The sequence below is a fragment of the Meriones unguiculatus genome, chromosome 10 (assembly GCF_030254825.1).
Source record: "Meriones unguiculatus strain TT.TT164.6M chromosome 10, Bangor_MerUng_6.1, whole genome shotgun sequence".
Classification (NCBI taxonomy): Eukaryota; Metazoa; Chordata; class Mammalia; order Rodentia; family Muridae; genus Meriones; species Meriones unguiculatus.
In genome coordinates, this window is record NC_083358.1 from 119023853 (window position 1) to 119038432 (window position 14580).

The 14580-nt window shown below is 39.3% G+C and overlaps 1 protein-coding gene across 3 annotated transcripts in view; it reads left to right on the top strand.

Moving 5' to 3' along the window:
* The window catches only part of Anapc10 (anaphase promoting complex subunit 10), a 49690-nt gene that overhangs the window by 16097 nt on the left and 19013 nt on the right, over window positions 1–14580 (top strand). For all 3 annotated transcript variants that reach the window (XM_060393218.1, XM_060393216.1, XM_021635638.2), the window contains one exon: window positions 428–548. In XM_060393218.1, coding sequence (XP_060249201.1) covers window positions 428–548 — 121 coding nt within the window. The remainder of the gene's footprint in view (window positions 1–427; window positions 549–14580) is intronic.

The window sequence follows — 14580 nt, forward strand, 5'->3', positions numbered from 1 at the left end:
TCTCAGTGAGGTGTGTTTGTATGGTTAAAATACTATATTTATATTTGTATTTTTACATGTTTTAACCTGCAGGTTGAAATGAAATGAAATGAAATTGTTGATTTAAATACTTGTGATTCATTCATTTATTTATCTGTTTATTTATATTTATTTATTTCCAAGATAGGGTTACTCTGTGTAACATTATTTATATTTATTTATGTCCAAGATAGGGTTACTCTGTGTAACAGCCCTGGCTGTGCTGGAACTTGTTGTATAGACCAGGCTGGTCTTGAAATCGCAGAGCCCCGCCTGCCTCTGAGTGCTGGGACTTACGTGTGCACCACCACTGCCCAGCTTTGTTTGTGGTTTCACATCAGAAGAGAAGATGTTTTGGCAATAATCTTTTGATGTGATAAAGCACATGCTTTTATTTTGTTATTTTTAGAAGAAAAACAACAGTGAAGACATTATGTATTTATGCAGACTATAAATCTGATGAAAGCTACACTCCAAGCAAAATCTCAGTCAGAGTAGGAAATAATTTTCACAACCTTCAAGAAATTCGGGTATGTGTTTTAGTTTGTTTGTTTGTTTTTTTTAATGTTTCTTTAACTCATTCTATATATGATACTCATAAAATTATGCATATAATATTTATGTTCTTTTGGTCTGCCATCTTTTTTTTTCTAATGCTTTATTATAGAATTATCAGGTATAAGAAAGGCTAAAAGAATTGTACAGAAATTCCCTCACCTTGGGAATGCTTTAATGTTTCTCTGTCTTTGCTTTATTAAAATCATGTTTTTTAAAGTATAAATTCCATTTTATTTGTCCGGAGTGTTTTTTTCTCTGTCCTTCTGTCACCAGTGCCTCTGTCTTTACATGGGCTTTGGTGGAAGTCGTGGTGCGGCACCAGCAGGTCTTAATTGTGGTGGGGTTGTTCAGTCCTTCCGTGCTCATGCAGTAATGCAGCTTAACATAGAGTGTGGGAAACACACAAGCGACGAAGACACTTGCTTCAGATATGTCCATTGCAGCAGCAGCCTCCACAATGCTCCGAATGACGAACTTCTTAATGGCCTTGTCCCTGGGCACACACGGGCGCAATTTGTGCAGCGAGTTGGCCGCACGTGGCCGCAGCCCTTGTTAGCTCTCAAGACCCAAGAGCTATGAAAATCATTTTAATTCATCAGAATAAGTTACAGTTTGTTGATGACAGGAGGGTGCGGGAACATGCTTTCTCTGCTGATTAAAGAATTAAAAGGCAGGAAACAAGTGTTACTAGAAATCTGGGCAAGTCCTGCTGGTGCCACCATATGGTACTTAGGAAATCAGGGTCTCCTTTTGGGGCTTTTCAGTCTCATTAATGAGAGTAAAAATAATGGACACACGGAAGCTCATGGACAATTGATAGTTTAAAAGAGAGACAAGGACAGAGCTCCAGCTGGAGATAGATTCCATTGTTTACTATAACGTTTATTTTAAACATGTGAGCATGATATTATTAGTAAGAGTTATCAGTCTTTACTTAATACTCATTTTAAGGGAGACATTCAGTTTTATACAGATCTTAAGTGTGTTATTTGCTGAAGTTTAACAAATGCATACATCTATGTAGCCTCTATTCCTTTAAAATATGGAGCATTTTTCTCTCAGTTTCTGTTTTCATGAATGTCTTTTTAGTCCCTTCACTCTTGAGTCTGTATATGTCTTTAAATATGAGGTCAGTGTCTTGTAGGCAGCGAGTACTAAGTTGGGCCTTTACTATGCATCAGTGTTTGGTTGAAGGATTTAGTCCTCTATATTCACAGTGATGATCAATAGGCTGGGATTTGCTGCTGCCATTTTTTCACTGCCTTCTGATTACATTAGGTCCTTTGCACCTTCTTTTATTTTGTCTTGGTAGTCTTTATTCACAAGTTTTATATAAAAGATTTTATGGTTGTCATGGCTATTTATTGTAAAATAATAACAGCTTACCTTTGATTGCATAATTTTAGTTGACTGCCTCTTGTTTTGTTTTGATGCCAACAAGTGTATACCTTTTAATACAGAATCATTGTGTTTTTTTTTTTTTTTTTTTTTTTTTTTTGCGGGGTGGGGGAATAGAAACAAGAAACAAATATTCATACTAAGTGGGTGTTTTACTTAGGGTTACCCTTGCATTGGTGAAATATCATGGCCGAAAGCATCTTGAGGAGTAAAGAGTTTATTTTGCTCGCAGTTCAATATAACTCATCGTTAAAAGCAGTGAGGGTAGGAACTCATGCAGGGCAGAAGTCTGGATGCAGGAGGTGATGCAGAGGCCATGGAGAGCTGCTGCTGCTTGCCCTCTTGCTTCTCCTGGCTTGCTCAGCCTGCTTTCTGTAGAACCCAGGACCCCCCCCCCCCCCCAGCTATGGCATCACCTACAGTGGGCTGGGTCCTCCCGATTGATCACTAATTTAAGAAAATCCCCTACAGGGTCCCTACAGCCTGACCTTATAGGGCATTTTGTCAGTTGAGGCTCCCTCCTCCCTGATGATTTTAACTGTGTCAAGTTGCCATAAAACTAGCCAGGACACTCAGGATACACTGAAGAAACAATTTCATCGAACTCTAGCCTAGTGAATCAGTGAGTTTTGGAGGTTACTTCCAGAAGCATGTCTCAAAAGCAGCTGCATCACTGGAAAAAAAGCCCATCCCAGCAAAGTTTTGGTGCCACCTTGTTTGGATTAAGTCTGGTTAGGGGTATTTGACCTTCTTGTTCCTGTTTTTTGGTCTTACCCCTGATTTGGAAAGGACTTTTGCTCTTACACATTAAGAATTGTAAATGTGTAGGTGTGTATGCTTTTGTCGGTGTATGCACACATGCATGGGGGAGACTTTGTTAGGTCCCCTGGAACTAGAGTTACTGGGAGTCGTGAGCCACTCGACTTGGGGGCTGGTCCTCTAAAAGGACAGCAAGCGCTCTTAACTGCTGAGCCATCTCTGGCCTTTCGTCAGTTCTTTAAATAGCCTTGTTAATTGTTCTACCTGAGCTCCTGTAACGTACTTTATTTTTATTTTTAATGTTGTCATAAATTTTGCAAGCTTTTTTCAGAACTTCACAGTTTTCCTTTTGTGGTATGTTTTCATGGATTTTTTAGATTATTTCTACTCTTATCCATATAAATTTTTATTCATTGTATGTTTTGGCTGTAGAATTTGTTTCATTAATAAAAACCTTCCACTTCTTGCATTTCTTATTGGTTATTTTTTATATTATTTTAAAAATTATTCTATTTTCTTAAGGCTTCTTGAGTGTTCTTTAAGTATTTAGTTTGAATTTCAGGCAGTTTAGGGTGTGCCGTTTCCTCAGTGGCAGTCAGTGGGGGTTTATTTTGTTCCTTTGGTTGAGTAGTATTTCATGGATTGTTCTTAATGCTTACGGCATGTTCTCACTGTCTGTGTACTTGAAGAAGAATGAAATTATTCTGGTCTTTGAAGACTGTCTGGCAAAGCCCATCACCAACCAGCCCATCTGGAGATGCTGGGAAGGACAATTGATACTCTCCATGGCTATGTTTGCCATTGGAGTCCTCTCCTAGGCTGCCCTGCTTCTAGTAGGTGAGCTGGTATGTAAGTCTGGTATCTTAGCAGAAGCAGAGATTGTTTTAATGAAGGACAGCCAAAAGTCTGTGTCTACCAGGGGCTGTCATAGTTTTGTGGTAGTCTTGATCCTGAGTGTGTAAGGGTTTATCATATGCTGGGATAGATCTTGGAACCTACCATGTGTTAGGATAGACCTGATGCCTGAGCCCGTTGGTGCCTATCATATGATGGGAAGGACTTGTTGCCTAGGCCCATTGGAATAGATCCAGAACCAAACTCTATGGGTGCTTTCCAATGCTAGGGCACTGGGTTAGATCTGAATCCTAAGTCCAGAGGGGCATGCCTAAAACCTGGATCTGTAGCAATGATTATGGAACCTCAGTCTTTGGATGTTGGACTGGTATTAGGCACTGGGGTAGACTTGATTTTGGGTGTGGTTGACTAAGCCTTGTCTGTAGGGTCACCAGAGCCTGAATTTATAGGATTCTTGTAGGTTTGCTTTGTGGGTGCAGGCTTGTAGGCTAAATCTGCAGGATCTGCTGTGTCGTGTGGTTTAAAGTGCTAATCTGAATAAAAGCCTGTAAGTGTGGTCTGACAGCATGGAATTAAGGCTGCCAGACCAACATGGTGTCTGCCTAGGGCAGGTCTTGATCCTGGGTTGTGGTCTATCCTGGCATGAGTGAAGGCATGTCCTGTTGTCTGTGGATGCCACCCCACAGCCTTTGCTTGATAGCAGGGTCAGCAAATGCTAGCCTAGTGAATAGAATTTGGGAAGGATGGTATGCTAGGGCAGGACCGAAGCATGAGGTCCAGTCTGTTAGGACCGGGTAGAACTTAGAGATGCAAGGGCTGCGGTAGCCTGGAGACTGAGTCTTTGGGGACTAGTGTGGTGATAGTGTGGGATAGGCCCAGAGCCGGAGGATGCCAGGCACTTTTGAAGCCTGGAGTCTGTCCTTACACAGTGCAGGCTTGATGGGCAGCCATGATCATCGCTAGCCTTGAACTAACACCCCTCTCCCACCTTATGCTGAGATTACAGGTCTGTGCCATCACACTTGTCTTACTTAACTTGTAAAGGATTTTTCTTGAATAATTTTAGTTTTTGAAATTATTGTAAATAATATACTTTTTGTTGGAAATGTCTGACAGCCTGCACCTTCTGTTCTTGAATAAATGATAAATCAACTATTAATTTTCTTAGTTTTTCCATTTGCTCTAGTGTTTCTTAATTCAAAATATCTTGAATTTAAAATTTAAAATCACAGTTACATTTGATGAGTTGATAGCCTTTTCATCTTTTATCTAGTACAATTAATCATTTTCTTGTGCTGTGAAGACTTGGAGCATTTAATTGTATGATTTATTATGTGGTTCATTTTATCAAAATAGACTGCGCATATGGAGAAGCTTTTTGTGGGGGCAAGCTTTTCTCCTTTGGGGTTATAGCTGAAAGTTGTGCTAACCTGAGCTTTATGAAACATTGGAAATACTTGGGTCTAGTGTATGTGTTTGGAAGGCCCACTAGATGTCACTGTTGGCTTTTACTTTCTAGCAATCAGCTGAATGCTTCAACTGATGCAGCCGTTTGTAGTTTTTCCTAGAATATGTTCACATTAAAAAACTGATGCATTTTGGGAAGTGTACATCTGTATAAAATATCTCTGTATTTATGAAGATGTGTTGTATTCTCTTGTAAGTTTGGTAATACAAAATAAGGGTTTTGAGAGGTTAATAGGAGAAACTCTAAATGATGTTTGGATCTGGAGGTATACTTTAATATCAAATCATTGCTTCTGTTATTTAAATACTGAAGCATTACCTGTTAAGAAAAAGGAATCTTGTAGGAAGTTTCTTAGTTTTCTCTTGCATAGTTCTGTGTGTGGAGATGACATGGCCTCAGGAGACAGTAATCCTAAGTATTACCAGGTGACAAGCTAAGCTCTTTTCCTGAATAACTAAATGAATATACTTTTTAAAATATTCTGCCTAAATTCTCAATGTTCTTTTAGATAATACCTTTATAGCTAAGGACACTTTCAACACTTTCAGTTATACATCTTTTTAGGTAATTTATTATATTTACTTTTATCTTTTATGTGTTCAAGAAGTGTCAGGTAGTATATGTGTCTTTAAGGAGAGAGAAATAGATAATTTGTAAATCATTTCTGCACTACTCAACTTGTATTTAAAAAGAGAGACTTCATAGCTAGATCTTTGTTATCTCTGTGGAGGACTCCACAGAAGGACATGTTCTTCAGTGTGTGTTTTAACTTATATAACGAAGGATGGGTGTTATTTTTTTTTCAAAAACATTTTTTAATTTGTTTATTTTTTAATTATAGTTTATTCACTTTGTATCCCAGCTGTAGCCCCCTCGCTCCTCCTTTCCCAATCCCAATCACCCTTCCTCTTCTCCTCCCATGCCCCTCTCCAAGTCCACTGAGAGGGGAGATCCTCCTCCCCTTCCATCTGACCCCAGCCTATCAGGTCTCATCAGGAGTGGCTGCATTGTCCTCCTCTGTGGCCTGATAAGGCTGCTCCCCTGTCAGGGGGAGGTGATTAAAGAGACAGCCACTGAGTTCATGTCAGAGACAGCCCCTGTTCTCATTACTAGGGAACCCACTTGGAGACTGAACTGCCATGGGCGACATCTGAGCAGGGGTTCTAGGTTCTCTCCATGCATGGTCCTTGTTTGGAGTATCAGTCTCAGAAAAGACCCTTGGGCCCAGATTTTTTGGTTCTGCTGCTCTCCTTGTGGAGCTCCTGTTCAAGGATGGGGTTTTAAATGGACTTTCTATTGATATAAAACTGGCTTGGGCCAAATCGAATTTTTTTTTTTTTTACCTAAACAAATTATATTTAATTATACTCATTCAATTTTTAAAATTTTGTAACTTGGTGTTTAACAAAAAATGTATAAGGTGTTGATAAGATTTTGTAAGCAAAATTTCATATAGAGGAGAGATTCTCTAGACAGAAGTAAGGCTTTTCCATTTCAGAGTCTTTGTTTCAACTTTTTTTCTGCTGTATCATCTCATCTGTGCTACTGTCCATCAGGATTAATGCTATTTAGTGCCTTTCAAGTAAAGGCACTGTTGTAGAATTTTAAAATCTTTTGTTGTTTTTTGTTTTTCAAAACAGGGTTTCTCTATGTAGCCTGGCACTCTTAAAATTCTGTTATTTTTACTTTTATTATTAATTCACTCATTCACTAATTGGTTTGGTTATTTATTTATTTATGCAGGCATGCACTATTTATTTATTTATTTATTTATTTATTTGAGATATGGTTTCTCTGTGTAGCCTCTCCAGAGTGCTGGGACCACAGATGTACACCACCATGCCTGGCTTTGAAATTCTGTCTGTAGACCAGGCTGACCTCAAATTCAGAGATCTGTTCACCTCTGCTTCTGTCTCCTGAGTATTGGTATTAAAGGTGTGTGCCACTATTGCCCACTAGATCTTTTGTATTTTAACTTTACATTTTTGCTTAATTTTGATTTTCTCTGTGAAAGGGAAATAATGTTAAGAATTTTATTTTTCTAAATAGCAAAGAGTACTATAGAGTTGATGTAACTAAACAATTTTGAAAACATCCCACAAAACTTAACAATTATATCTCTTTATGAAACTGTTGTGGAACTTTTTGTGCTTAAATATGAAATAGAAGTAATTTTTTGTATATATCTTGAAGGCACTCAAAGTTGTTTCTAAACTCTTGCAGCCAAATGGTGGTGGCACATCTCTTTATTCCCAGCACTCAGAGGCAGAGGCAGGCAGATCTTTGAGTTTGATGGTAGCTTGTTCTACTGAGATTTTTCAGGATATCCAGGGCTACACAGAAAAACTCTGTTTTAAATTTGCCCAAACAAAACAAAACCTAAAAACAAACAACAAAAGAAACAAAAGAAAAACAGCTTGCTAAATTAAGATTAATTAGAGTTCTTTCAGCATAGAGTTCTTTCATCACTGTTAGCATTTCATTTCTAAAAGTTTCTGGACTGAGCATGTAAGAGAATTTTAAGTCTCATTTTTATCTTCAGGTATTATGTTTTGTGTTTTCTTTCCCCCTTTTAAAGAAGTGGCTTGAAATAGTCTTTAATGCCTAGAGAGCTGTTACAGTCTTTTTCTGTTTCTTCCATGAATGAGAGAGAGCCTTTGTGTCTCACTTGTCTCAAATCAGTAGCACAGCTAAGTGAACCTGGATATGGTACTTTGACAGAGGTGGTTAATAAGTCAGTTCTTCTGTTAAGGTAACATTTATTGCCAGGCACTCTCGCACTTGCCTATAATCCCAGCACTCAGGGAGGCAGAGGCAGGGGATCTCTGTGAGTTCAAGGCCAGCCTGGTCTACAAAGCAAATCCAGGATAGCCAGGACTACACAGAGAAACCCTGTCTCAAAAACAAAACAAAAAAGATAATATGTGTACTAGAGTAAGAAGTAGCAAGGCGGTATCTCAACTCTACTCAACTCTACTCACATTTACTTCAGTTTATTTCAACAGTTTTATATAAACTGTATTGTTAGGCAATATATATAAACAATAAACCTAAACTACACGCAAGTTCGACTCCAGCCTGGACCACAGGATTTGAAGATCTGTCTTAAAAAGATATTTAAAAATTGATAATTTTTCAAAGAAATACCATAATATTGACATAAAAGCAGGCGCAGACCAGGAGAAGAGGATAAAGAGCCTAGAAGTAAATCTGTGTGTCTGTATCCAACTCTGTTAAAGGTGCTTGGAACACACAGTGGAGATATTACATGTCTCTGTAATAAATGGTCCTGGGAAAATTAGTTTTATGTGCAAAAGATTAGAACTCAATTCCAGTCTCTAAGCATATATAAAACTCACCTCAAAGGTTACATATAAAACTTGAAACTGAAACTTCGGGGAAATGCTTTAGGATATTGAAAAGGACAAGGTTTTTTGTTTGTTTTTTGTTTTGGTTAATATTCTCAAAGTCCAGGAAACAAAAGAAATTTAGACAAATAGGGTTACTTCAACAAACTAAAAAGCTCCTTCATAACAATGGGGAAAATCATCAGAATGAAATAGCAACCTATACAACAGAGGGAACAAATCCTTGCAGTCTGTAATCTAACAAAGGCTTGGTGTTCAGATTGTTCTAATGAACTTATGACCACCCCCTCCCCCCGCAAAAAAAACCAAACCCAAAACCGAACAAACCACAGCCCAATTAAAAATTAAAAATTGGGCTGTATACTTTAATGAACATTTCTTAAAAGAAGACACACAGCTGCACACCTGTGGTGCTAGTGCTGGGGCCGTTGAAGTGGGGGATCCTCAGTTTGAGACGACATTGTTCCATAGTGAGCTCAAGCCAGCCTGGGCTACACAGCAGCCTTGGCTCTACGAACAAAGCTAATAGCAAAAAGACGTTCGAGTGTTTAATAGATCCATCACATTAGGGAAACACACATCAAAGCCACAGGAGATATCAGTTCACTTATTATCAGGAAACGTAGGAGGTCAGGTCAGGAGACCCTTGTGTCCTGCTGGGGTTGTAAATTGGTGAGGTGATTTAAGAAGATGGGATGAAGTTTCTGCCATAGTATAGTAGTTACGCTTGCCTCACTGTGACCATAATACCCAACAAAGGGAAGACAGATTGTTTTTTTCTCATGTTTCAGAAGTTTCAGTTCCCAGTTGTCTGGGCCTCATGTGCTTGAGCACAGCATGACGGCAGCAGAAGTATGTACAAAGGACAGGTTGTTCCCATTCTGTAGTGAGCGAGGCTAGAGCCACGCTGGGCTGTAACCTCCCCAGCCGTCTCCTACATGTGCCTGCTATATCAGGTATCCCCACCTCCACCGGGCTCTGCAGTCTCCTAGAGTGTCTCTAGTAGCTGAGGAGCGTGGGTGCAAGACTTGTCTGTGGGAGAGATTCAGATTTAAACTGTAGTATTATGTGATTCAGCTTTTTTTTGCAGAGATGTGTGAGTAAGTGCACTTGAGTGCAGTTGCCTGCAGAGGTCACAAGAGGTGCCAGGCTCCCTGGTGCTGGAGTTACAGGAGGTTGTAAGCCAACCAGTGTGGGTACTAGGACCCAAACTCGGGTCCTCTGCAAGAGCAGTATGTGCTCTTAACTGCTGAGTCATCTTACCTAGAACCACCACTACCACCTCTTCTTCCTTTTTTTTTTTTTTTTTTTTTACATTTTCCTAGTTTATGTGTATGGCTGTTTTTGCCTGCATGTTTGTATGTACCACATTTTGTACCTGATACCCATGGAAGCTAGAAGAGGGCTTTGCATCCTCCGTCACTGGAGTTACAGAGTGAGCCACCACGTGGATGCTTGAAACTGCACATGGGTTTCCCTCCCTCCCTCCCTCTCTCCCTCCCTCCCTCCCTCTCTCCCTCCCTCCCTTCCTTCCTTCCTTCCTTCCTGTTTACCTCTAACTTTGTAGCCTAGGCTGGCCTTGAATGTGGGCTTCTCTTGTCTCAGTCTTCTGAGTATGTAGGTGAGTAGTTGAAGAAACTTCAGCAATTACTATTCAAACCTACTTGTAGCATTTACAGTGTATCTTAATTGAAGGGAGTTAACCTGGGCACCTTTAATGTTTTCCTCAGCTTGTTTCACATGTTTAGGTAAAGAAAGGATTTTTGGATCTTCAGTTTTCAAAGTGAAAAAAATGAGAACATTAGAGTAAATCTTGGAATGTAAGACTGGATAAAAGGCAGTGACTGTTTCTCTTTCATAAAGGAATTAAGAAAAATCACCATACAAGGGTTTGTCGGTATGAACAAAAACAGTAACTCAGCTGTTTTCCACTGTTTTTAGAAGGAAGAGTCTGTGTTCTAATTAGTTTAAGAAAGGGGCACACCTAGCTATGATTTGGGTGCTTAATCAAGTAGGCAGAGACGATTTGAGAGGTGAAGGGAAAGGGGTGAAGAGAGAGGGGGAGGGAGGGAAAGACAGTGAGAGATAAAGAAAAGACAGAGTACTTTGTGCCATGACACACCTGTGGAGGTCAGTGGATAACCTTGAGGTCTGTGTTAGTTTGCTTTCTATTGCTATAATAAATACTGTGACCAAAACTTTGTGTGTAATGTGTTTATTTAATATTAAACTTATAGTCTGTCCCTTGGGGAAGTAAAGGCTGGAACTAAAGCAGAGGCCATGGAGGAACACTGCTCACTGGCTTGCTCCGCCTGCTTTCTTACAGCATCCAGAACCACCTGCCCAGAGATAGGCAGGGCTGGTCTGGGCCTTCCCACATTGGTCATTAAGAAAATGCTTCACAGACTTGCTTATACGCAATTTAATGGGGGCATCTTCTCAATTAAGGTTTCTTCATTGCAGTGGCTCTCTCTTGTGTCAGTTTGACACCACAGTAGCCAGCACAGTGCTGATGCCCCTCTTCTGCTTTGCTTGAGAGAGTCTCCTCTCCGTGGGCCGTGCCAGGTTATGGCTCTCCTCTCCACCTCCCATTTCCCTATAGGAGTCAGGATTACAGACTCATATACTATGATGTCTGGCTCTATGTAAGTTTTGGAGAAATCAGAGCATTAGTCCTCATGCTTCCTGGAAGCCCTCAAAGAATTAATAACAAAAGATGGTCTGGATTTTGACTAAATAATTCCATAGGGAAATGGTTCAGATAGTGTGCTGGTTATGTAATCTAATAAAAAATACTTACAGTTTACAGAATGTCTTGATGTGTATACACAGCAGACAATAAATCAAACATATTAGCATGTGCTTTACTTCACACACCTTTTTTGAGTATGTATATGCATGTAAAGGGCAGAGCACAACCGCAGATGTTCCTCCTCAGGTCACATCCATCTCATTTTTTGAGACAGGATCTCTCTCTGGCTTGGAGGTTACCAAGTAGGCTAAGATGTTGTTTGGTAGGACCAAGAGATCTGCCTGTCTCCACCTCCCGAGTGCTAGGGTCACAGTAAGCATGTGTCAGTGTGTTCAGCTTTTTTATGTGGGTTCTGGGGAGATCCAGCTCAGTTCCTGGGTTTGCACAGTAAGCACTTAGCAACTTTCTAACAACCTTACTTTTCTTCATTTCTTGTTTGTTTGTTTCTCCACTGTCTCTCTCCTTTTACTCTTCTTGTCCCTCCTCCTCCTCCTCCTTTTGTTATTGTTGTTGTTGTTGGTGGTGGTGGTTTTTCAAGGCAGGGTTTCTCTGTGTAGCCTCTGTGTAGCCTTGGTTGTCCTGAAACTCACCCTGGAGACCAGGCTGGCCTTGAACTCACAAATATCCGCCCGCCTCTGCTCCCTGAGTGCTGGAATTAAAGGCATACTGCACCACCACCTGGCTTTCTTCTCTTTTTTTTCTTCTCCTCTTCCTCATCTTTTTCTTCTTCTGTACTGAGAACGTCTTAAAATCTGCCATTTGATTGGGTGAGTGAGATGACTCATTAGATAAGGATGCTTGCTAACAAACTTGATGACCAGAGTTTAATATCTGAGACCCAATATGGCTAGAAGGAGAGAGCTGACTGCCACAAATTTTCCTCTTACCCCCCCCAGACATACACAGTAAATAAATAAATGTAAAAAAATTCTACTGTGTTAGTAATTGTCAAGTATAGAATATATTAATTATTCATAGTCAACATGATATAAAACAGATCTCTTGAACTGATTCCTCCTATTTGACTGAAATTTTGTGCCCTTTGAATAGCATCTTCCTAACCCCTATACCTCTGTGTGTTTACGTTTTTACAATTTTTAATTAGTAAACAAACTATGAAGTTTTCTTACGGTATTTTCAAACATAATTGGTTTTGTTAATCCTTCTCTCTTCTACTGTATTCCTTTTCTGTCCCTGTGGCCTTCCACCCTCAGTAGCATCTCACTGCTTTCATGGCCTGTGTCTTCTGTAATTCCTTCCTGTTCCACAACTGCTCTGGTTCCCCTCCTGTGGTGTTGCCCATTTTGGCTACATGTTCTGCAGCCACACCCACATGTCCTTAGGTTCCATGTGTGAGAGAAGGCAGACAATACTTGTCTGGGTCTGGATTATTTTGCTGTGATGAAATACCATGACCATTGTCTTACACTTCCACATTGCTGTTCATCAACAAAGGAAGTCGGGACAGGAACTCAGGCAGGGCAGGAACCTGGAGGCCGGAGCTGATGCAGAGGCCTTGGAGGGTGCTGTTTACTGGCTTGCTCCACATGGCTTGTTCAGCTGCTTTCTTATAGAACCCAGGACCTTCAGGCCAGGGGTGGCTCCACCCATAGTGGCTGGGCCCTTTCCCTTTGATCACTAATTAAGAAAATGCCCTACAGGCTTGCCTCCAGCAAGATCTTATGGAGGCGTTTTCATAGTTGGGATTCTCTCTTAGATGACTGTAGCTAGATGACTGTAGCTTACGCACTTAATGTTTTTCTCACCCATTCATTTTTCTGAGAATTAACATTTTTTTCTTTATGACTGAATTAAAATTCCATTCTATATGCATTTTCAGCATCCATTCATACTAATGGACATCTAGTTTCTTGACTGTTGTATTGTTGCGAATACAGCTGCAATAAATAGGAATGTTCAAATGTCTCTGTGGTAGCTTTTTTATTTCATATTTAATAATATTCACATATAGTAATACTTAACCCTGATATTTAAAAATATCCCATTAAAATAATACATTCCTTAACTTACAGCTTTTCAATTTGGACTGAATTAACTCAATAGTAGATGGATTATTATTAAATAATTTAATAAAACTAAATAACATAATTAAAAATCTCAAATAACCTGAGTAGAACATTCTGCAAGCCCCTGCTCTTGGCCCTGCCTTTCATTTTGCTTACGTTGGATCTGGGCAGTGTGTGCTCTTTACGTAGCGTCATTATCTTCAACATCATCATACATTTGACTCTAGCTTTTGACGTAGTCCTTGATGTTCATGAGAGGCATAAATTAGCTCTATAAACCATATTACATTTGTTTTCATTGTCCATTGAACACTATACACATTTTATGTATAATTGCCAAACCTCAGAATTTAATCTTAAAGCCTTATTTTTCTGTTATGTGAACTGTTAAAGACGTATTACCTACAAAACATGTCTGAGAAATAACTATGATTCCTTAGCTTTAACATTTACTCTTGACTCTGTAAAATGTTCTTGCAAGGGTTAAAATTTCTATACTTTTTTATTCTTTTAAAATTAGGAACTTCCTGAAAAGTATGCATGTTCTTTTGTAATTATGAATATTCTGAATCGACTGCAGCACTGCATAAGTTTGATTTTATAGAATTGCTGGGATTTATCTTTACTGTTAGGCTCTATGTGTACAAGGTGGAGGAGAAAGAGGGAAGTATGTCAGCTTTCTTACCCCTCAATAGATGGTATAACCATTGTTTCTATACTGAAATTAACATGTGTGATTAAGTTTAATAATGGGGCTTAGGAAGCTAGTTTGTCAGTAGAAGACTCTCTGTACTCTGTGTGAACCAGGAAAGATAATCACTTTGTTTTAATTGCTAGGAACAAATTTGTGACCTGTGAAACAATGTGTGCATGCGTGTACATGTGTTTGTGTGTATGTGCGTGTGTGTTAACATTATGGCTAAGTAGCTGGCTTAATTACTGTCAGTTTGTATTTTACACATTTTTTTCCTACTACAGTGTCTCTTGATATTTAATTTAAAAATGGCAATGAGGGCATCTATTTCAGCTTTAGTGAAGAACAGAATTGAAGAGAGAGAAGTCCTTAAATGATCTGTCCTATGGCCCCACTTTTTGATAGAACTTGGTAATCTTAAAGACAATAATGATAAAGTGAATCAAGTATACTTGGGGGAACCTAAAGTTTTCTTAATTTACATCTTATCATGGCCCAAAGATGAGAAACTCTTGTTTAGTATGAGGAAGGCATCTTAGAGAGCAAGCACAAATTGAGGAATGAGAAGAAGTTTCTTCCTTCCCCTCTTTGACTTCACTATTTAGGTAGGAACTGCTTCATGTTTAAGATCATAAAAAAATGGTGTCATACAGAATTTATGCCCAATTAGTTGATTAAATCCT